At 52.0% G+C, this 23,492-nt stretch overlaps 4 protein-coding genes across 4 annotated transcripts; 2 read left to right on the forward strand and 2 right to left on the reverse strand.

Annotated features, from left to right (window-relative positions):
- Positions 1-677: 677 nt before the first annotated feature.
- Positions 678-8,485, reverse strand: COCSUDRAFT_66857 (heavy metal translocatin; the record flags this gene model as incomplete). Its single annotated transcript, XM_005645873.1, has 13 exons — positions 678-1,233; positions 1,658-1,812; positions 2,239-2,421; positions 3,294-3,379; positions 3,592-3,779; positions 4,290-4,533; positions 4,867-5,082; positions 5,332-5,507; positions 5,729-5,970; positions 6,259-6,465; positions 6,992-7,210; positions 7,670-7,857; positions 8,281-8,485. 13 exons carry the CDS (start codon positions 8,483-8,485, stop codon positions 1,104-1,106), a joined length of 2,439 nt encoding a protein of 812 aa, XP_005645930.1. The 3' UTR covers positions 678-1,103.
- A 1,207-nt stretch (positions 8,486-9,692) lies between these two features.
- COCSUDRAFT_66858 (hypothetical protein) lies at positions 9,693-13,318 on the reverse strand (the record flags this gene model as incomplete). Its single annotated transcript, XM_005645874.1, has 8 exons — positions 9,693-10,016; positions 10,380-10,467; positions 10,915-11,115; positions 11,509-11,648; positions 11,983-12,123; positions 12,657-12,836; positions 13,012-13,143; positions 13,298-13,318. 8 exons carry the CDS (start codon positions 13,316-13,318, stop codon positions 9,891-9,893), a joined length of 1,029 nt encoding a protein of 342 aa, XP_005645931.1. The 3' UTR covers positions 9,693-9,890.
- A 660-nt stretch (positions 13,319-13,978) lies between these two features.
- COCSUDRAFT_33651 (hypothetical protein) lies at positions 13,979-19,189 on the forward strand. The gene is made up of 11 exons (XM_005645875.1): positions 13,979-14,311; positions 14,487-14,646; positions 14,819-14,972; positions 15,443-15,563; positions 15,920-16,042; positions 16,383-16,499; positions 16,791-17,004; positions 17,517-17,626; positions 18,025-18,123; positions 18,530-18,738; positions 18,801-19,189. The coding sequence occupies exons 1-11, from the start codon at positions 14,225-14,227 to the stop codon at positions 18,829-18,831; spliced, it is 1,425 nt and encodes a 474-aa protein (XP_005645932.1). The 5' UTR covers positions 13,979-14,224; the 3' UTR covers positions 18,832-19,189.
- Positions 19,190-19,459: 270 nt separating this feature from the next.
- On the forward strand, positions 19,460-23,007 carry COCSUDRAFT_56609 (low CO2-induced aldose reductase; the record flags this gene model as incomplete). The annotated part of the gene is made up of 9 exons (XM_005645876.1): positions 19,460-19,473; positions 19,775-19,862; positions 20,229-20,390; positions 20,777-20,923; positions 21,206-21,292; positions 21,444-21,542; positions 21,793-21,933; positions 22,351-22,494; positions 22,900-23,007. 9 exons carry the CDS (start codon positions 19,460-19,462, stop codon positions 23,005-23,007), a joined length of 990 nt encoding a protein of 329 aa, XP_005645933.1.
- Positions 23,008-23,492: the final 485 nt, after the last annotated feature.

Consider the following 23,492-nt stretch of genomic DNA (forward strand, 5'->3'; position numbering starts at 1 on the left):
TGCAGAATGACACCACACAATTGGTGCCCCCTTTAAGATTGCCTGTCCTTCCAGTGTAGCCAGTTTTTTGTGTTCCCTAGTGCGCCCGGCAGGGTGAATCCACCTCTGCTGGAAGTCAAGCTGACAGCTGCATGTTGCGCAGGGGCAGAGCGAGGGTGAGGAACAGATTGCGCCGGTGCTGCAGAGGGTTGACGTTGCGTTGCACATTGGGCCCTGGGATGTCACAGACATGCCTCACTAGGCTGGCCAGATTGGTGCCTGCGGGTGTCTTCAGCCTGCTGGAACATTCTATATATCCGCTAAGTATTGCTCAGAATGATATTGCTCAGAATGTCACATTGAATGGCAGCCAAAGAACTGGCAGCAGATGTTTACCTGCGCAATGTGATCCGCGGAGCATCCATTGAGGTTTGTATCAAAATTGGACCCAGAATGTGTCAAGTGTGAAATTAGACTCTTCTGTGGACTTTGTCAACAGTACGGTACTTGTTTGGCATGTCTCCGCAGAACCCCTTACAGCAGCATTGCACTCAGATACTTATGCTGTTTGCATGTTTTTGTCTGCATTAGACTGCCCGGAAAGCCGTGGTATGCATGTTGCAGCGATGGGCAACGTTCCTGAACATATGAATTTAAGCTTGAATTTGACCTTTTTTGCCAAGGAAAGATTGCTCACAGAAACAAGGCAGGCAAGGCATTACAGGCAGCATAATTTCCTGATCAGATCAAGTATTCTGATCCTGCTTCTTTTGCACTGGATTAATCATGATTAGTAAGAGCTCAATAGCGCTTGTCAAGCAAGAGGTGCTGTCAGCTGATGCAACAGCAAGACAAGCAATGCATGTACATGTAAACAATTCAAATTGTTTCAACCCTCTGTCAACCTTTCGCCACTCGTTCCCAAATAGCCAGACTCACAATCTTCTCTTCGATTCCAATCTCTAGCCAACAGGCCCATCCTCATTAGGCATTCAATCCTCGCTTGATGGAACTTCAACAGCACTTCATCAACTCTCTCTCAATTGTACTCAGCAACGAGCTCATGAGCCTACAGTTGATCCTGACACAGCAAACTTGGTCCATTAAACTGAAGTTGTGCGCCCTCAGGCCGGGCTCACAGCAATGGAAGGCTCCATGTGCAGTCCTACTCCCTCATTCTCCGAGCTGTTCCCAGCGTTGGAGTTGGCCAATGTGTTGCCCTGTGAAACCTCCTCACTGGTGGCCTCAGTTGTCCTGCAAAATCCCACAATCCCTCAGGGGCCCTTCATTGCAATGTCTATCACAATGCACCAGAGCTACTCGTGCAGATCCAGTGTAACAATTGGAATGCGCTGGTGAGTTGGGGGAACCGTGACAGCAGTGCAAGGATATTTGCAACAAGACACCCTGCTGGTTGACATCAATCGAGAAGATGAAATTATAGTCAGCCCCAGCTTGCGGGGGCCGATACAAATACTGAGCACCGTGCACCCCTTCACTGGGTCTTTCTTGGATCCGGCAATTGAAACAAGGGATTGTCAGCCTTAATATTTAGCTTGTCTGCATGCGCATTTTGCCTCTGACAGGAACAATGTTTGTTACTGACACTTATACTAATAACACTACGAATTATACTTCACTAACAGCAATACTAATGATAACAGAAGAAGGGGCGCACCAGGAGCGGCGAGGCAAGGAGAGGAGCCGGGTACAATTCAAAGCAACGAGAACGGTGGATCCTTCGTGCAGCGCCACAGCGGCCCACAGCGGCACCCAGCCCAGCAGAGCAGGCAGTGCCAGCGCGGCTATCGATCCAAACGCCAACACCAGATTCTGCGCCACAGCACACGCCAGCACGCATCAGTGCTGGAGGACACAATCATACAAGCACACAATCTGTTGATCATCCCTGTGCAGGATCGGCAAAAGCGGCAAGGCGAGGGCTGCAGTCAGAAGCATGCACCAACATGGGCAGAGCAAACAACGTCGTTCACTTTGGATTGCATTCACCATTTCATATATACCCCTTCCTCTGTGACGTCTGCTGTCCGCCCACGCACATCCTATACTACAACCTGCTTGCATAGGTGCAGCCATGAGAATAACTTGATAAAATGGGGATTCCAGGCCCATCCACTACACCATCCGTACAGAGCCTTCGCCTCAATGTGTTGCAGCAAGAAATAGCCGCTGCTCCTTCATGGATCGAGGTAGCTGTCCCCTTGCGCTTTGAACTAGTGCAGAAGCAGGGAACGCCACCTGGCGGATGATGCTGCGCGTGCGGTGGGCGGTGTCTAACAACAGCGGCACGGCCTCGGCGCCATTGTTGTGCAGCAGGATGACGTCGACCCAGTTCGCCACCGCGCCCGGCCGCGAGCCGGCCACCCCAACTCCCACCGTCGCAGCCGCCAGCGCCGGCAGATCATTCATGCCGTCGCCCACCTGAGCTCAATTTCAAAAAGACCAGATCAGCAAAAGTGAAAAATTCTTGGAGGCTGCTGCCAGCGCCGGCAGATCATTCATGCCGTCGCCCACCTGAGCTCAAAATAAAAAGACCAGATCAGCAAAAGTGAAAAATTTCTAGGAGGCCGCTGCCAGCGCCGGCAGATCGTTCATGCCGTCGCCCACCTGAGCTCAAATTAAAAAGACCAGATCAGCAAGAGCGAAACATTCTAGGAGGCCGCTGCCAGTGCCGGCAGATCGTTCATGCCGTCGCCCCACCTCAGCTCAAATTCAAAAAGACCAGATCAGCAAAAGCAAAACATTCTAGGAGGCCGCTGCCAGCGCCGGCAGATCGTTCATGCCGTCGCCCCACCTGAGCTCAAATTCAAAAAGACCAGATCAGCAAAAGCAAAACATTCTAGGAGGCCGCTGCCAGCGCCGGCAGATCGTTCATGCCGTCGCCCCACCTGAGCTCAAATTCAAAAAGACAGCTTAACTCAGCAAAAATGAAATATCAGCAAAACTGAAGTATGCTGGGAGGGCGCTGCGAGCGCCGGCAAATCGTTCATACCGCCAATCACCTAAGTGTCTGTTAGGGTACGTAAGACAGGAATACTGTGACGGCCAGTGCAAATCCTATAAGAACTAACTTGGATTGCATACTAGTTTTCTGAAGGAGCGATAATCTCCGTTACCCACTTGTCTCATGAAGGAGCATGATTTGCATGGCCCCAAGAAGGACCTTTTAGGAAGCTATGGCTGGGCACCTCAGCACGCTGATCCCTGATTGGCCGAGATAATAGTTGTGTGGATGATGCGGCAGGCAATAAGTTTTACAGCAGTGATCGTGGGCCTGGATAATGCTTGCTCACCATGATGACTCCGCTGCCGCGGGGTGATGCGGCCGCCTCGCGCTGAGCCGCCTCAATCGCCGCCTGCTTCTCACCAGGCCGCAGCCCTGCACACGAGTTCCATGTCAATAATGTGATTTTGATTACTTGCCCTCACACTCATGCAAGCTTGAAAGACTCCAATTCATGCTGTAGAGGCAGCTTCTCTCTTGCCTCAAATCTCAGCACGCCCAGATTTGCGCAACACGAGGCAACAAGTGGCATCAAGCGAAAAAACCATGGCCAACAGACTAGACACTATTATGTCAGGTGCGCGCACCTGCGCTGACATCAGCGATGCCGAGGCGAGCGGCGATGCGCGCGGCGCTGACCTCGTTGTCACCGGTCAGCATGAGCACTCGCAGCCGGTCTGCAGCGCTGGGGCGTTCCCTCCTCCAGGTGCCCTGCCGAAGAGCCGCCACCGCTGCGTGGCTGCTCGGCCGCACCTGGTCCTCAAAGGTAAACACCCTGCGCGTGTGGGAGACGCTATTAACTGACAGCCAGAGTCATATCTGACAAGCACAACCTGGTGCTGAGACTGAATGCTTTTTGATTGTACAGTGGCTCCATTGTCCGGCCCTGAGGGCACTGTGGTGGCACAGCAACAGTAGATACAAAGGGGTCCTCAATACCGTGTGCCCTCGGATTGCCAAGATTTAGCACAGTCCCAGGGCATTTGTGGCCTGCGTACTCTGGGAAATGTATGAACACACCTTACCAGCCTAACCTTGAAAGGTCTGGAATAGCATACCAAAAGCCATGAGATGGGCCCGATATATAAGATTTGGGACCATGCCCTGATCACTGCACGAAGCGCTAGAGCCTGCCTTGAGGCCGCTTTCGATTTTGGGCTACCTACAATATAGGGATGTCCCGACGCACCAAATTGCAGAATACAGTTCCTCAAAACCTCACTAAGGCACACTATTTTGGGTTTTTCTCTTTCCACAGTGACTGTTGCACCCCGGCAGCCCTCACCTGATGAGGGGATTGGACGAGCCAGCGTCTGCCCCATTACTACTGCCGCTACCGCTGCCGTCACTTCTACTTTCCTGAGGAGCAGCCACCAGCACAGACACAGTGGTGGCCGCTTTGAGGCCGTCCACGAGGCGTGCGAGGTCAGCAGCACGCTGCTTTGGCAACGCTGCGCTGGCGTAGCTGACTGATCCAAAGCGCGCAAAGCACGGCTGCCCGTTCTCCTGAAACGTTCCCTCCGACCCACCTGCATGCAATAATGTGTTAAATATTGCAGGGGCAAAAAATGATCATGAAATCTGGCACTCCAAGACATCTGATCAGCAATATTGGCTGCCAAACGGGCGATGTTTCTCTCTCTCTCTCGTCTCTCCCAGATGCACATCAAGCTAAGAATGCTAGATGTATCCGCTTGCGCATGAGCAAACTGGCATGCACAGCCAATTCAATGCTCATTGCTTGGATGTCACTGAGGCATTGACAGCTAGAGCCCCTGCAAAAGGGCTCCTGACTAGACAGGCTAAACAGCATTTCAGACAGAATTCTAATACCCTTTGCCTTACAGTGCAGGGGCGCTTACCAGTCTCTGTTCTGAACGCGCTGATGTCTATCCGAGGAAGCCCGCCATCTCCTGCCAAGCCATGTTCTGTCCTTTGAAGCTGCCCTAGGCTGTCCCCAAGCGTCGTCAGGGCATCTGCAACCGGGTGAGACACCCGCCGCGAAAGTGTGATCGCCAGTGCTAGTGCCTTCTTTTCGCTGGTGTCTCCTGATCTAGCTACCTGCTGTGCCCAGCCACCTGCACCGATGATGGCCACATGAAGCTTGATGAAACACTGATACGCTCTGTGGCACTTGGCGTGACGTTTTTACCGCCACAAAATGCACGTGGTAATCTGATTGGGAGAGACACCACCTAACGGCAAAGAAGGCACTGCTGAGGTGCGGAGTGAAGGATACAGGGCGATGTCTAGAGCGGGAGAGTGCTGAGGTGCTCGATATAACAACGAGAGCAGAGTCTAGAGCGAGAGCAGTTGTGAGTGCTCACTAGCTGAGTTGGACTGTGTTGCGCTATTCTGCTGAGGCTGCACGCTGGGCTGCTGCAGGCTTTGCATGGAGGTTGCTGCCATGACGCCGGTTGTGAGCGTGCCGGTCTTGTCGAAGGCGACCGTGCCGCACGTCTGCACCGCGTCAAAGACATTCGCCCTCCTGACTAATATGTCCCTGCAGCACCGTGGACACGACTGTCAAAAAAGGCCCGCAAAAGACTGCGCACTTGGCACAGCCATACATCTACGCATGCATGCATACCTGGAGGAAACGCCTTTCAACACAGCTTCTGAGAAAGTTATTGAGGCAAGCATCCATGCAGAGGCAAACGCTAAGAAGTACAGGACTGTACTGCTGTAGGTAATAAAAAGGTGAGGAGAAAGGTGATCACTAACCTGCGACTAAGCGCGAACTGCGCTGAGGTGTACGCGAGGGGAACCATGACTACGGCGCAGGGGGCGGCGGCCGTTAACCAGCCCATCGCTCGGTATACGGCCCCCGGCTCGGCCCCAGCGCCTAAAAGCGGCACTCCGACGGCTGCCATGAGAGGGATTGCCGCGAGAGTTGTCAAGATGACAAATCGCGAGTACCACCCCCCGAACGCGTCCAGCTGGCCCTGAATCTCCGGCCGGTGCGCCTGCTCGCATCAGCAACATGCATCATCCATGGTTTGATTGAGCGATCTCGGTAGCAATCTTAGACAGGCCTACAGTGTATGCATGACAGGCAAGCGCAGGAGGACAGTCCTCATAACAACAAAGACAGTTTCTTTTGCATAGCTCCTGTGAGCAGTTTGGATGTTATGTGCACTGCATTGCCAAGCCACTTTTTCAATGCACTTAACATGGCAGGCATGAAGAGGAGCCTGAAGAGCTCTTCTCGGCCATTCCAAAAATCCTTGCATACAGAGCACAGCAGCGCCCACCTTGGCAAACTCAGTCAGCTCCGCGATGCGCGCGAGGGCGGACTCCCGCGCCACCTTTGTCGCACGCAGAACGAGCCAGCTGTCGGTGGCCAAAGCACCGGCCAACAGCTCGGTGCCCTGTTGCGCCAGAATCGGCAGCGCCTCGCCCGTTATGTGCTGGTTGCTCACATGCGCTGCACCTTTCACTGTCACTCCGTCCACTGGCACCTGCCACAAAGCGGCGGGTTCTCAGGTGTCTTGCTGTGGTTGCATGAGACTCAACTGACTTGAGCGTCTCAACATGATTCACTGCAATGCAACTGACTTGCAGAACACAATGCTTCGTGAGAAGGCCTCGAGGTCGCAAGGATGTGCAGAATTGACAGCCATCGTTGCAGACTGGTTCAACTTTTCACAGTATGATTGTGATACATGGTAACAGCATGCCTCCCACCCGCTGCAGTTGGGTGGCATCCTTGCAAGGCTCTCGTAGTGTCTCTGCCCTTCCAGCAGGGGCACGTGCAAAGCAATGCAAGAGCGCTACGCACTCGCAACCTTGCCTCTTCACCTTTTTCCCCACAATATGTGGGATGCAGCAAAAAGGCCAAACCCCACATGCACAGACACTGTCGCAGCGGGCAAGGCCCTCCTGTTCTGGCTAGGGAAACTGATCCCTTGCCGCTCAAACAGACAGACATTCTATTTCAGATCAAACTAGACATAAGCAAGTCAAGGGAAGCAGAGAAAACTCCACCTGCTCGCCGGCCTTCACAAAGATGAGGTCGCCCAGGCGCACGTCTGACCGGTCGATTTTTTGTGGTTCCCCCGGGGCGGGGGATCCGTCGGGGGCGGTGGCCAGCCGCCAGGCGGACTGGGGGGACTCCTGCAGGCTGGCCATGCTGCCCTGCGCGCGGCGCGTCACGTTGTGCTCGATCGCGTGGCTCGCGCTGAACAGCACCAGCAGCCACGCTCCCTGCAGGTGCGCACATGCCGCTCAGTCGTCAGTCAGCGAGACGATAGGTCACCCGCTGTCACATGTCACCCTCTGACAGCCCGCAACAAACATGGCGGGAGTGAATCGTGCGTGCACATGCTCAGCCGATCCTTGAGTGCGAACTTCATCAAGCAGGCGCCGGGACATCTAGCAAAGGTTGAAGGACTAGTTGAGTTGCAGCTACTACAGTCGAGTGCATCAGGACTAGGCACAGCTTGACTGTATGAAGAAGTAATGTACGCCAAGGCCCCAAGAGAATAGGAATGCACCCAGCATGCGCTTGGACACGTGGGACCAGAACCTAGGTGACCACGACACGCTAGAGATACTGCTGTGCCCTCAGCCAAGCAGTGTCATTAGCATTTGCGCAGAATACACAAATTAAAGCCGACAAGGATTCCAAGCGACGCAGCACAAGAGAAAAAAGCCTGCCCCCACCTCGAAGGCCTTCCCCAGGATGACTGTGCCCAGAGCAGACAGCATCATGAGCACGTGCGGGGTGACTTCCCCGGCCGCCACATGCTCGCAAACCTCCACCATTCCCGGCACGCCTGCCAGCAGATAGATCGCCGCCAGAGCCGCCACCTTGGCCTTCAACAGAAGACCGGCATACTGTGCCAGCGCGCCTGCATTGAAAACCAACCATTGACCAAGGCAATATAAGTCATGGTGCACCAAAGCCAACATGTTGCCATGTAGATGTCGTCACAGAGATGGTCTTGCATGCGTGCCGGAGAAAGCCGCCGGCTGTTTCCAACACTGGCAGCCAGCCCACGATAACCTTCAATTTGGAGAACTTGCTCGGGAAGTACTGGCCCGGACAATATCCGCCATTTTTACTGCCATATTTGGGTGCAACTCTTAAGAGTTGCAAGACGTCCTCAATTCTCCCAAACTGCTTCTGGTAAGCAGGGCAAACAAAGCACAACTTTGATTTCTGGTATGACCAGTGAAGCCTTCAAACATTGACAGGACACCAAGCGCGTGCACAAACCACAAATAGAGAAGGGCACGCCCCATTTGTCCGACATGCGCGCGGCATTACTCACCTGCTGCAAAATGCGCCAGCGTGGCAACGGCTATGAGCACAACGATAGCCTTGGAGGCCTCTTCGCTGTCATGCAGCATGTGCGCGTAGGCCTGCAGCCCCGTCACCCGGAAGACCCACTCCAACCCTCGCTCCACCAGATTCTCCCCCTTGTGCTGATGTTGCCTGTGATGCGCGCCCCCCGGGCTGCCCGATGAGCAGCACATGCCCGCCCTGCATGCTAAGCTCCCCCTGATTCGACGGCGTTCCTGCCTCCTCTGATGCAGCCTGCATCACATGAGCGATAGGAAAGTCTCAGGTCCTTTTCTTTTATCTTTGGTTCAATCTCAAAAGAAGAAGAAGAAGAAATCCTCAATGGTCACTGTGACTGCACTAATGTGCATCTATCAGGGGCTGCATGCCTCCTTTGCCCAGGATAGGCTATGTGCAGTTGCAGACTTGTATTGGATTGGTATAAAAGGATTGTCTGCATATTGAGAGCCTGCCAAGGGTGGGAGCTGAGATTCTCACCCAAGGGCCTGAAGGCAGCTGTGAGCCTGGGATCTCAACCCACTGTTGCATAGGCGCTGGCTGCATACAGCTGTAGGCTCAAGGAATGATGCTATTTGACAGCTCCTTCCAGCATTGCTCACAGTTGCGAGAGAGACCTGCCGGGGTCTGTAGACGTTCGGCATAGCTGCAAGTACTCTCTTAGACTGCGCAGAGCAAAGCATGCAGGCTCACGTTACATGCGGTGTCACTTCTGAATGGCTTCACTGTTCTACTGATCGCTAGGGATGAACCTAGGAGGCAATGACCAGGCACAGATGCATGTGGCTTATCACATAAGAAAAACATTGATCTCACCTGGCGTCCTGGATGAAAATGCGCACGGCAATTGTGGATGCGAGCATTGCACTGGCATTGTCCAGCCCTGTATGTCATTTTCTGGTGAATAGAACGAGGTTCTTCAAGCGGCATTTGAGACTTTCAAGTGGGCCTCAGACGGTAATCCGCAACCTGATTTCCATTACATATTCCGATCCATTGCCAATAAGATTCCTAAGCCGAGTCAGTCAGAGTCTTGTGGGAGCAAGGAGTAAGCTTCATGCCAACCAGGCAGACGTCTCGGAAATTTTACGGACACACCAAATGGGATACGATGAAGTAGCAGGACTGTGTTGTTGGGTATATTGTTACAGTAGATTTCAAGGAGGAAAGGATCGGAAGGCAATGCGCTGGCTCATAAGTCTCGATGGGAGCAACACCATCACGGCACGCGGTGCCCACACTCCTCATCCCGTAGCGTGCCCGTACATTCCATGTTGGCGCATGCAACGAAAACCTTGTGTTGTGGTGGGTTCAGATCTAAAATAAACCTGTGTACTTCATCCTTCCCACCAGCCAACATGTTGCCATATAAACTTCATCACTGGGTTGATCTTGCATGCGTTCTTTACCGTCTGTGTACACCGTGTATACAGTGACTAGTGATTATGGAGGCATTTATAAAAGCCCCGACTATAATCATGATGGGGTCTGCATTGGCAGAGCGTTTCGCGCTGAGCACACAGAACCTCCAGCATTACTTAAACTCAAGATGCTGTCCAGCGCGGCGCACTCATGTGCTGATCAGCAAAACTGGTTGTAGAATACTAGGTTCCAAAAGTCCGTCACGCTGGTGCAGAAGTGCCGGCAATCCAGCGTCCACGTGCCCTTCCCCCTCCCAAAATTACCGTGGTGCGCATCGTACCTCGCCTGCGCAGCATGTAATAGATTACTATCTATTACTAAATGGTTGCTTGGGGGCCAGGCCGGGCCCTACACGCAGTAAACGCAGGGCTCCAGGGTAGCCAATTACCACTGGTTAATCGACAGCTCTTTCCCCGTTGCTCAGCGCTACACAGTCAAACAGCAGATCAAGCAAACAATGCAGCACCCCCGCTGTCCTTCAAAGCCTATCAAAATCCTGAGCATGAAATTTCCTTCAATTTATACAAGCAACATGCCATCCGCTGTGGAGCCAGGACCAGAAAGCATCAAACTATGAAATGCACCAAAGCAGGAACAGTGTTTTGTGCATGCAGAATGTGTGTATTTAGAGAGGAGACACTAATGCACCTGCGTGAGGTCAAAGACAGGGAGGATCCCGATCTTTGAGCAGCGTGGGCCGCAGCTGCGCAGGAACGTCTTCATCCAGTCCTCATACCTGCGCAAGCCCATGGTGCACTTCTCAATGCTCCATGCTCTGTACGCTATCTGGTTTTGATTATATGAAATATGTCACCATAGAAATGGGCAGCTGTTTCCCCTAGTGATCTTGCCGGTGCATGCTTGCCAGTGGCGACTAAAGAAGAGCTCTCAATCAGGCTCACCAGCTGCACGAGCATGTCAGCCCAACACGTTGCCTCCTGACTCTTCCAAACATGCCGCATCATCATACAACGATCCTCACAACCCCACTCATCAGCAATAGGAATTGGAGATGTAATCATGTCCGCACAGCGAGTCACCAGCTTTGGCGGAGATGCCAGCACGAATGGCAGGGCAGAACAGCCCACCCCGCCTCATTGAGAGGCAAGGGATTCTTTTTGAAAATTATTAGGACAGATTTTACCCAATCCAACTGGCAAGAGGGGCAGGCAGGGGTGCGCACCAGGCCTCATTGAGGGGCGAGGACATGCATCCCCCCTTTTCCGCCAGCGCATCAGCCGCAGACTTCTCAAACGTCATCGTCCCGTTCACGCCGCCAAAATGCGTGGCCGTGGCCGATCGGTAAAACGAGCGCGCCGCGTATCGGCTCAGCCGTAGATTTATCAGCTCCGTCATGTCCTCCTGCCACGCCTTCCAGGGGTCCCTGCCGATATTTGAAATTCAAATTTCGAGTTATTTTTCAGATGAAGTTTTGAATTAAAAACATTTGGCATCACACGTGATCAACCCTGCATAAGAAAACCTGACTCAAAAAGATCCAGCATTCTAAGTCCCCGATAAAGCTGGGTGTTGTAGACAATATCGTATTGTGCTGTGTTTGCTGCACAGGGCTAAGATGGTATCGTGCACCAGTCGCATGGACACTACAAAAGGCATCCCAACAACTGCAGAGTGCTGGACACGCTTCTACAAAGCATCCAATATCAGGAGTGCAAGGGCACCTATGCGGCATGTCGACAGCTTAATGGTGACAATGGACAGCTCTGTTTTGCTCTCTGGATAGACTGATAGTTGACATGCATGCGGGGGACCGCACCCTTGCTCGTGCACGTTGTAGCGCGGGTACCAGGCGCCAAAATTGACGATGATGACGTCATTGTCAGTCAGCGGCTGGAACTCAGCAAACACGTCGTCCCACAACGTCAGATTGAACCGCCCGAACGCTCGCAGGAAAACCTGCGGGCCAAAATTTTGTGAGCATGCATGAATCTCCCCAAGCCAGTAAAGCTTTGCACTTGATGCAAGTTCAATGCACGTAGACCCTTGCGGCTCGAAGGCCAATTCTCTTTGGCTTGGATGCATCTGCCTGTTGGGGTATGGAAAGGCCTAGAATGGCGGGGAGCGGCATAAACGCTGAGCTCCATGCCCACACTTGATTGGGTCATGCTTGGATCAGTCCAGCAAGTACCAGGATTTTGGCAGCCTTTTGGACTGCAGCTTACAGTTTACATTCTGGCAGGACAGACATGTAAGGAAGACTGACAAACAATAAGAGGCAGTGGATCATTACCTGCGCGCCGGATTTCAAATCGAAGCGGCCGATGTACTGGCGGGGGATCCGAAAGTCCCCCGGGATCCCCCGCGCGATGTAGTCATGCTCCATCGCCACCGGGATCTTCTCCTCGTCCCAGAAATGGTGCTCCCCGGACACCTGCCACACATTTGAAGGCACCCCTTCAACTCAGAAGGTATTTGACCCACAGGGCGTGTTCAATTGAATGGAATATCAGGACATGCGGTGCATGCACATATAGCGCATGCACGGTGATGCAGAACATTTAGAGTGGTCCCACAGCGTGACGTGCCCAGGCAATCTCCAACATGTCTAGACATGGGCGCCTCAGCACAGCAGACACCCTGCAGCTTGTGAAATGCTGGCTTGACAGAAATGAGTTTTGCAATCCCTGCCGTCCCCAGAGGGTAGAAGAAAGGATCCCCCGCTGGCGCAGCTGCTTGCCGGGGAGGGCCCTTTCCAGGCACGTCACAGGATAGAGAGCAGAAGCTTGTCATGAAGCAAACCCCGAGGAGCACCCAATCGCAGGCAATCATGCAATAGGAAGCATGACTCACCGTGACATCGGCTAGGGAAGGGTTGGCTGCACAGGGATCAATATGGCAATCCCTGCCGCCCATAGGGTAGAAGAAAGGACCACCCAATTGGGAATATAACTAAGCTTGGCTCACCGTGACATCTGCGAGCATGCAGGCGAGGGAGAGCCACTGCTGGCGCATGAGGCTGTCGCCGATCATGATGATGCGTTTGGCCGCAGTGCACTCGGCAAAGTGTTCCGGATCCCACGGCCGCAGGTCGCAGTCATACGGCTTGTACACCTGCTCAGGTCGGACAGTTATGCTCTCAGCTGCCTGTGCGGCACGAAGACTGGCCGACCCCAACATACAAGTACAGCTGCTGCTTCAGTGTAGCAGGAAAAAGACCCGGCGTCCTCCAGCGTTTAACACAGTCCTAAAATGACTTGATCAGAGGCAAACCACATGACCCTGCTGTCGTTGACAGAGTCAAAGTGGTTGAGGAGCTCACCTTGTTGTAGGTGGCAAATAGGTTGGGTCGATTGGTGTCGCCGTCCAGCATGCAGTCCCAGTCCTTGGCCCATGATGGGCAGGCAGCTGCAGCGTCATAATGACCCTGGTAGTGGGGATCTTCATGGGCTTCCTGCATGCCACATCAGCACTGCATGTTAGCATCAAGGCACTGGCATGGCAGCTTGTTCGTCATGGCACCAAACAAAGATGAAATATTCGCGAGTTCAGGGATGCAAGTATTAGGACTATATGGCAGTTTTGCGTGCTTGTCTGGTCATGCACACGGGTTGCTGCTCCAGGCGCATGCTAAGTGCTTCAAAAATGTCAGATCTGAGAAGCGACGGCTCACCCACGTGCCCTTCAAGGTTGGAATCTGCCCCAGAGCTTGGCCATCACAGACAGCTCCTGCTGCTCGAACCGAAGCTGCTTGGTGAAGTACTAGCAAGAGAAATATTGACAATATCATCGCTGTGTTCAGGTATGTATCACTTTCAGGTCATCTGAACGTCATCTGGCCAAGGCTGGGTGGGATGCCCTGGCTATTGCCATCCTACACTGTGCCCGAGACGAAGGCAATCCAAATATCGGTCAGTTGTTTACTCAATTTAGACTATATTTGGGCACGCTACTTATTATTGTGTGAAGAGGCGATGACTTGTTGGTGCTCACCAACTTATATGGAAGCCAAAGAGCAGATCAACGGCAGCAACAAACACAGAAACCGGGTCCCGATCGCCTTCTAATTTGAGCAAGGTATATTATGGTCACTCAATGAAGCCTCTGCAACGTCCGAGTCCCTTCATGCGCGTTAGATCTAACAGAAGGAGGTTTCGGAAGAGGAAAGAAGTTCCTTCGTTGACTTCCGGAAAGTGTGGCCTAGGGCAGCAGAGGCGTTCCTATCCAATTGCCCTCAGAGCATTCCAAGCATGCAAGTCTGCCCTTGATTTCGATGTCCGTCCGTTGCCCTACGCATTTCCGACTAAGATAGGAACTAGATTTTCAAGGTCCTCAAAAGTTTCCCGTTCTCACGAACAATCTTTGTCACCAACAGTCATCGTCCACTTTGCAAAATCTCAACATCGAAGAAATCTTGCTTGAGATATCGACTTCTCCCTCGATCTTTTTCTACTTAGAATGGTTCTTAGAGTTGGTTTGAATTTGAAGAGATTGAACGGTTTGAAATGAGCTAGGTGGGCAGCGATGCCTTTCAGATGGCAGAAGCAGAGGAGCCCCCATATAAGAAGCAGAAGGTCGATGCTGATACAACAGTAGAAGATTCGCTCTTTGAAAGATTACAGGTACAGTTGCACACCCATGCAATGCACTCTTGCAGCTATTTGATCTTACTGCTCGATGCCGTGCTGCAATGGTGGGAATGCTTGAGGGCGTACCAAATGCAAAACATCCACGCGAGGAGAGGTACATCCTGACCCTTTTCTTTGCTATGCATTGATCTCTATTCCTGTGTGACAGGATAATGACGCAGCTCAACCTCTGGATGCGCCAGCAGCAGCTGCCAGCAGTGGCCAAAGTGGCAGGGCGGATGGGGCAGCTGTTGCTGAAGTACAACTAGCAGCTCCATTGCCTGCGAACGGGATTGCAGAGAGCAATGCTGAGCCGCCCACTCATGAAGGTGCTGCCAAGCTGGACTTGTTTTCTGACTACATGCGTGGCCACCTGCCCAACTTAGATGGCCTTCCAGAGTGGCAGGAGAATGCGTCATGCGGAGGCTGACGACTTTTGGAATTTTTGGGCATGGCAGGTGTGAAGCTGCAGGTCTGGAATAGTGTGTAATTGCTGCTCAGGTGATGCACTATTGGAGAATGGCGGCATCCCCCTTGTCGAGGTGCCAGCAGGGATGTTCTCGCAGCGCGAGCTGTACATGGCCAAGAGGGAGGCCGATGGGGACCTCGCCTTCGAGTATGTGGACAATGACAACACTGCCAACCACAACATGTGGTGAGCAGTCCTGCATGCCCACTGCATGCACAGCATCATACCATTCCTCGTGAGATCATATCGAGGATGACATATGAGAATTAATGGCCTTAATTTTATTAGCATGAAGTCGACCTACATGGCTGGCTCTTAAACGAGAGCTTCATCAGAATATAGCATGCCATCATGTCATGGCCAGCACGCCAGACTGTCGCTCACAGTGACTGCAGATTTTTGAGGAGATCAAAGTTGTGGAATTGAGCACCATGCCCACAGTTGATTGGGTCTTGCTTGGAGCTGGCAAGTCCATCGTGCATGCTGTGCACGGGGATCCGTTTGAGGTTGCATAGGAGTTTCTGGACGGGAGATAGAATTATTGTCCATCAAGTATTAGAGTATGTGGCAGCCTGTAACTGCCGCTTGTCTGCAGATATACCTTATCTCTGGCAGAGTAATACTGGTGATAAAATTAAATCACTTGTGGCATGCAGGCTGATTGGGCTGAAGAACATCTTCAGCAAGCAGCTGCCCAACATGCCCAAGGAGTACATTGCGCGATTGGTGCTCGACAGGCGCCATCGCTCTGTGGCCATCATCAGGCGGGGAGGCACGGTGCGCAAAAAAACTGTACTTCTCTGTCCTTTTGTAACCAGATGACATCTCCCCATTTGGGGTTACTATTGCAGCATGCACAGCAGGTATGTGGAATTGGCAAGCCTGGCTTGAGCACAGGGGCACAGTAGTCGTTTGACATGATATCATGGATATCATCATAATTTGGACTTGAACTGGAGGCAGTGTTTGCCAAGTCCGTGGAAACGAACTGCGAGCCTGAGTGCGTTGTCATAGCATCATTGCGAAGCGATCTAAATGTGGTTTCTGATGTGAGGGGCGTTGAGATCAATCGCGGGCGTTCGATGTGGAATAGGGTTGTGCTGGGCTGAGAATTGAAGGGTTGATATGCGCAGGTGCTGGGGGGGATAACCTACCGCCCCTTCCACGACCAGCGCTTTGGGGAGATTGCGTTCTGCGCTGTCACAGCCATCGAGCAGGTGAAGGGGTTTGGAGCGCGGCTGATGAACTACACAAAGGCACGCACCCTCTCTGAACACATTTTTAGGATCTTGTGTATTATTATATGGTTTACAGTTTTGGGGTTTTAACCCCTAAAACTACAAAACAAGAGTATGAAAGATACGTTGTTGTGTCCAAATGTCAGTGAATACGAGTGTATCTTTTGCCGAGTGCGAGTGTTGTGGCGAAGAAAAGATGCAGAGGGGAAACAAACATATGATTGGTGTGACTGGTATTTGGGATAACTCTGTCAAGATGTTGCAGTGTGGCAGCTGCATGTGTCAGCTTGCTGGAGCTGCAGGGAGGTCTTCAGTGCATGTCAAAGCGCTCACAGATTCAGTGGGGGTGCTCTCACAGGAGTTTGCCAGGGCGCACGACCACCTGACGCATTTCCTGACCTATGCGGACAACAACGCGGTCGGGTATTTTGCAAAGCAGGGCTTCACAAAGGAGATCACCCTGGAGAAGGACAGGGTGAGCATCCCATGCATATGCCTTCTTGCTACTCGTTTCGCCAAGATTGCTGATTGCTCCCAACCAGGAATGTGCTTGCATGCGAGGCAAGCACAAGTCAGCTGTCACATGCTGAAGGCCTCTCGCTAATGACCTGCTGCTTCAATACAGCAAGACAAGGGATCATCATGTAGTTGCTATGGGCTATCTTCAGTGGAAGCCAAATTTCTGCTGTGCGTGTGGGGGTTAGAGGAGTCCACACATCTGTCGTGAGCTTCGTTTGAATTTCACCATGCATGCATGCATGCGCAGTGGGTGGGGTTCATAAAGGACTACGACGGGGGCACGCTGATGGAGTGCATAATCAGCGACCGCCTGCCCTACACAGATCTGCCGGGCATGCTGCGCGCGCAACGTGCCGCCCTGGACCGCCACATCAGAACGCTTAGTAAGTCCCACGTCATCCACCCCGGCCTCACCACCTTCCGGGACGGCCAGCGCCGCGTGGAGATCGCCAGCATCCCCGGTGAGCCTGCATCTCCAATCAATAGTCTCCATGCAGATGTCCTGTTGGACTTTACTGTTTATTAGCTTCTTGGTTCCTGGCGATGGATTTGCATCGCCTTCCTTTACACACTGCTGAAAGCCAGCTCACCAGGTATTAAGAATGCTGTCAATGTGATTGCATGGCTTTTGCCCTTCTTCTTGCCTGGCTGAGTACTGCTTGTCGCCATCGACTACATGTTTGAGACAACTATGCCAAGTTAAGCAGTCACGCGTTATCTTGAACATGTCATCGATGGCTGCTTGCAATGGCCACCAGCAAGCTGCAAGATATCAGAGTGCACTAGCAATTATGCCAACATGCTGCAGGGTCAGGCACGTGCACTGGAATCTACTTCACCAATCAGCCAGCAAACCAAGAGGCTGTTGCTGCGGCAGCCTTTGAAGAGCTATCTGCCTTCACTCATGCCTTCAATCATGTGTGGCATTATCAAGCCTTGAATATCATTTCTGAGCGCCTGGATTTTGGCGCAGGCGTGGCCGAGGCCGGCTGGACGGCTGAGATGGCAGAGCCACCGCATTACAACCTGCTCATAGACCGCATGGTCCTGCCAGTCACACCAGACAACCTGCAGCGCTTCATGGTGTGTTTGCCCTGTAATTAACCAGCACAGGAAGCAAGGCACCTTGCACCTGCGCACCTTGCCTTTGGTAGGAAAACGGTGTAATGAACAGCAAGCAAGGCATGTCAGGCAGTGCGAGCGCTAAAAGGGGCAAGTGCCCCGTGCTTTGCATGCAATATATACACAGAAAAAAGAACGTTTACCATGTTCACGCCCACAGATAAATAAGCTTGAACACTTATCTTGGCTCTTCGGATTCACCAGGCATGCATTGCGCATGCTTGCTGCCTCAATTTGGCGGCTGTCTACTGTTCATTTCTGGAAGCGGCTCTTTTCATCACCGTCGTCATCTTTTGATGCTACTAGGCAGCTGAAATTTTTCCTGGACCATTTTGTCTCTAAGGCATATTGCATTGCAGGAGAGGGCCTGGAGAGCGCTGTACTCTCTGGACGACTCGTGGCCCTTCCGGGAGCCCGTAGATGCGGAGGACGTCCCGGATTACTACGAAATAGTCAAGGTGAGTCACTGCCGCTTAACGTGCCTGAATTCTCCCGATTGCTGAGCTGTAGCAAATCTGCGAATGTGTGTGGCCTGGGCTATTCGCACCTTTGACCATTATGCACTGCCAGCAGAGTATCCGTCATGTGGGTAGCATTCCCAAGTTGGATTTTGCGCTCCTCTGCGTCACACCATTATGGCAGTGGTTCCTGGATGAGATCAGGAGCTGGAAAGTTCTTGCTAGCCCCTCTTGCCATTCTGGGCGGCTTCGGTGCTCACAGCTCCTGCTTGCTGGCAGTAGCATTGTTCCAGAAAGAGGCATTCTGGCCCCTGTGTGAACACCGCCTTTGTTCCACGAGCCAGCAGCACATGTCATATACGTATTCTCAATCTAAAACTGGGCCCTCAGTGTTTTCACTGTGCAGGACCCGGTGGACCTGAGCACGATAGAGCAGCGGCTAGCGAGGCGGGACTACTATGTGACGCTGCACATCTTCATCGCGGATGTCAACCGCATGTGCGCCAACGCGCGCGTCTACAACTCGGCCGAGACCATCTACTTCAAGATGGCCAACAAGCTGGAGGCCTTCCTGGACGAGTACATCCACTCCCACGTGGTCTTCAACAACCCCCAGTGACAGGGTTTGGACAGGGGGATCTATGTCTTAAGCATGCCCCTCAGATATAGATCCCCCTGGGGTGCACGCCAAAAAAGCTACCCCCATGATTGGGGCAAGTGCTTACTAAGCGTTGGAGAGTCTTACATAACCTCCTAGTGGGGCACCATTCCAGCCCCCAGTGACTCCCTCGGATCACTGCCCTGGAAGGAGGGAGGGAGTGGGCTGTCTATATCTAGAGTGTGAAGTGGTGCACCGTCTGCAGCAAGAGAGTGACATTTAGTGACAAAAGTGAGCGCTGTGTGAAGCACGCAACTGTATGGAGTGATATTGCTGACTTCTGCTATAAGTAAAAGCTAGGCGTTGACCTCAGCCAAAAGGCCGGATGCAAGAAGGCCTGGCATGATTTGGTTTGGCTTGGCATGGCATAATATCACCCGAAAAGTACAAATTAATTGAAGTGGTGTCTTGTGTGAATTTACAGCAAAGACTGTTCTTGTCTAATCACCAATGGTCGCCTCCAGAAGCACCTTCAAGCCAGCTGCCCGACAGCTGCCGTTGACGTCATGGCTGTCCAAAATTTCAAACCTTTCCATAATCAGGAAGCTGTGCTGTTCACAATTCCTTCGTGACATTTTACCGGTTGAGATATAGAACAAGCCCTGAAAAGAGATAAGAACGACCGTTCTTACCTCATAACGAAGCTTGACGACCAAGAGTACTTAGCGACGCTGCACGATGACGCAGTCTCAGTGCGTCCCACTCCTAGACCCGAAAAATGAAGGGAAGAAAGAGCAACGGTTATGTATTGCTTCTCAAGAAAATATTGTTGTATCAGTCCGAGTCATCTGTCCATATCTCTCGCAAGCCGGCTTGAGAGCGACGATCCTGACCCATCTAAGAATAACGTGTCTTCTGCATATTTGTTATATGCAATTGGAGCTTGTCTGGGGCCTGAGAGGGTTCTGCGAGGAATTCGGTGCTTCTATACACATAGACACCCGCACTGTTAAGGGGCAGGCATTCTCACCTCACACTTGTGCCTAACTGCAGGCAGTATGAGGTTGTGGACATCCCTAGAGCAAAGCTGAACAATGGAGCCAGCATCCCGCTTCTGGGCCTGGGGACCTGGAAAGCAAGCGTGCGCACTGCCTCATCTTGAGCCCACTCACCAACACAAGTAGCAGCGAAATCACTGCCACATACTACTCCCTGAGCCTGAAGATTTTCTTGAAGCGTCCTCAAATACCAGCGCAGACTGTGTGGTATTACTGTTAGTATTAATACAAGAATTCCAGTTCCTAGGCACCTAGGTAGCTGTCTTATAGCTAGCAGTAATGAAGTTTTCTTGGCTCACACTGCCTGATCAGCTATAATTTATTAGCCCTTTGGCACCGTGCAGCATTGACATGGACAGCATCCCATGATGGGGAGAAAAATGAGAAGGTTTAACAACAGTTTTGACTACATTTATGCTACAGCTTTGACTACTGTTTTGCTCTTGCAGGCTGACGAGGTTGGAGCTGTGGTGGAGAAGGCCCTGCGGCTGGGCTACAGGCACATCGATGAGGCTGCCATGTATGGCAACCAGGAGGGCGTGGGCCGCACCTTCACCAAGCTCTTCAAGGAGGGCAAGATCAAGCGCGAAGACATCTGGGTCACCTCTAAGGTGTCTGCCCTGCTTGCCTGACATGCGTTGCTGATCTAATAGCCGATTTGGCGCGGAGAGCATACCATTGACTTGTAAGTTGTCAAGCACTTGTGACTGTGATTTGCCCGTCTTAGAAATACAAAGAGGTTTCAGGGAAAGGGATTTACAGCCGTCAAAATACATGCACCCCTATGCAGATGTTTTCATGACCAAAAAGAATCATTCTATTTGTGCGCAAACGGCAGGGTTAGTCAGTGGTGAGCAACCGCGCATTGAAACATTGCGCAGAAGACCCTGCTGATCCTTCTGTATATCGCTGTGTAGGAGTGACAGCCTGCTGCCCTGTTTCCTAGAATGGAGGCCTTGCAAGCTAAGGAGTTATTTTGTGTGGGTTGCTGCTGCAGCTGCACAACAGGGATCACGCGGCGGACGCAGTGAGGCCAGCGATCGAGAAAGTGCTGAAGGAGCTGCAGATTGAGCAGCTGGACCTGTTCCTTATGCACTGGCCCGTCAGCGGCAACAAGGGGGACACCGTTGACCCGCCAATCAAGGTATGGCTCATAGCCTCAAGGGGAGTATATAAAAGGGGGAGAACTGACAAGGGAGAACAGAATAGAGTGAAATTGATTCTGCTACCCTTGATAGCATCATGTGAGACGTCAGCAAGCCCAAAAGGGCTTGAAAAGCTGGAACCATTTAGAGGTTTCTCTTGGGCTGGTTTCGGCATCAGGGTTTCATCGTATGCTTTTACACCTTGTATCAAACGTACCTATTCGTTCGGCATACATGACTAATGCGGCTCTGACTGGGAAATGGGATCTATCGTTCTGCAGGAGACATGGCAGGCCATGGAAAAGCTGGTCGACGAAGGACTGACCCGATCGATCGGAATTTCCAACTTCAGCGTCAAAAAGATCAAGGTACACTATCCTTCGAAAGCAGGATGCCAAAGTGCTCCTATCTGAAACCTTTGCACACTGTGTAGGTAAGGTACTAGACAAACAATGCTGGACGTTCATACACACAGTGTCAGAACAAAAAAAAACAGGAATGTGCCTGCTGTGTTCTCAGGATCTGCTGTCTTATGCGCGCATCACTCCTGCAGTGAACCAGATCGAGGTGCACCCGTTCTTCCGCAACCAGTACAACATCGACTTCTGCCACTCGAAGGTGGGTTGGCCCTCCAATTCCCATTGTTTTTAATCGGTCCTTGGTGACCAAGTGTTGCTGTCATACCTGCACATGCAGTGATAAATTTTTTGATTAATTAGCCGAGTGAGTGGCTGGAGGGGTAAGTTGTTGAGTGATTGGCTGAAGGGTTATACCGTAGACTGTGATGAGGAGCTGTGGGGATGTTTGCCGGGTGGCCAGGTGTTTAATGTAATTAAGAGCCAGCGATTGATGACTGATGGCGATGCAGGGGATCCATGTGACGGCGTACTCTCCCCTGGGCACGCCTGACAGCGCCAGCATGATGAAGAGGCATGGAGACACACCCTCCTTGCTGCAGGAAGAGGCTGTCAAGAAGGTGGCTGACAAGCTGGGCAAGTCACCCGCACAGGTTATCCTCTTTTCCTAACTGAGTCATTTGGTTTGAGGCACCTCTTTTTCAATCATTACATGCTTTTTTGGCCTTTCAAGGCTAGGTATGTTCCAGCATCACTTCGATAGATATCTAGATCTTGAGGCACCCGTTCAAATCATGAAGCAGGTGCCATGGCACTTAATTGGGGTTTGTTCTGACGGGCATCATGATGGTGCAATGATGGTGCAATCCTTTGTGTGAGTGGCTAGCCTTACATACAAGACATTGCTATCCCCAAACAGGACTATCAAGACAGAACTGCCTTGATAGGGCAATGCACTGTCTGAATGAAAGGCCAAGAAAGAACCACCCTGAGTGCCTCGCAATCTTGCAATAGAACTGTGAAGGGTGTGAACTAGTCACGTCACATACTCATGACTCATGTGTGCGCAGGTGCTGGTGCGGTGGGGCATCCAGCATGGCACATCAGTCATCCCCAAGGCCAGCAGCGAGCCGCACCTGCGCAGCAACCTGGATGTACTCAACTGGGAGCTCCCCAAGGATGACTTCAAGGCCATCAGCAGCATCCAGTTTCAGGTCCGCACACATTCTAAATCCTATATTAGATCTGTTGGTATCCACTCTTGTCTCTTGTCATGTGGCGGCATGAGATCCTTGCATGAGACAAACACTGCAGTCTTGAGTGCTTCTGTCGATGACAGCGTGCATGCGCATGCATGCAGATTCGTGAATGGGGAATGTAGACATCAAGACAGAGCGAGCGCCAGAAAAGAGGAGCGCAGATTGCACGTGGTGTGCTGCAGCTTGCCCATGTGCTCATGGCAGCGCTGATGTAATGTTAGCGTTACCACATGACCATCAGGCCTAAGGACAGGAGAATTACTCTAGAGGGCAAGAAAGTGGCATTTAAGACTCCCAGCTAATAAAACATCTAGCTAGGACTATAGAACTTTATATCTGAAAAGATCAGATTGTGTGCAGGCGCGTTTTGTGGATGGCTCAATGTGGCTGCAGCCTGAGGGCCCCTACCGCACACTGGATGATGTCTGGGATGGCGAGATGGGTGAGGAAGTCAAGAAGGAGGAGTAAAAGCTCATGTGCTGATGTGTATTTTGGGCCTGTAGGTATAGCCACATGGCACTGCTGTGGCCACATCATGGACCAACACTGTACAGGCACCTGCTGAACAGCAAAGTGCCGAGTTAGAGTGACCAGTATGGTACTGTTCAGCAGGAATTTCTGTTCGGATTTTTGCAAAATAAGCACCCTGCAACTGAGGTGAAGAGTACATGTTGCTCCCAGCGGGCGAGCTGACCAATGTGCAGCTAGGTATTCTGGTGGAAGATACCTGCAGAACGGGATAAACATGAACGTATGCCAGAAGACCGGCCAGACTTGTGTCACCTCCTTTGTCTGTATTCAATGCAGATTTGTTCTGATGGGTGTCCTATTGAGTTTGCACACTAAATCGAGTGTTGCCACACAATCTGTAGATAGAGGAAAAGGCACGGGTTCAGGAATCTTGGATCGTCGTTCGGTTGCACTTGATCGTTGCATACTGCACAATCACGGCA

This window comes from Coccomyxa subellipsoidea (genome assembly GCF_000258705.1).
Source record: "Coccomyxa subellipsoidea C-169, whole genome shotgun sequence".
NCBI classification, from domain to species: domain Eukaryota; kingdom Viridiplantae; phylum Chlorophyta; class Trebouxiophyceae; family Coccomyxaceae; genus Coccomyxa; species Coccomyxa subellipsoidea.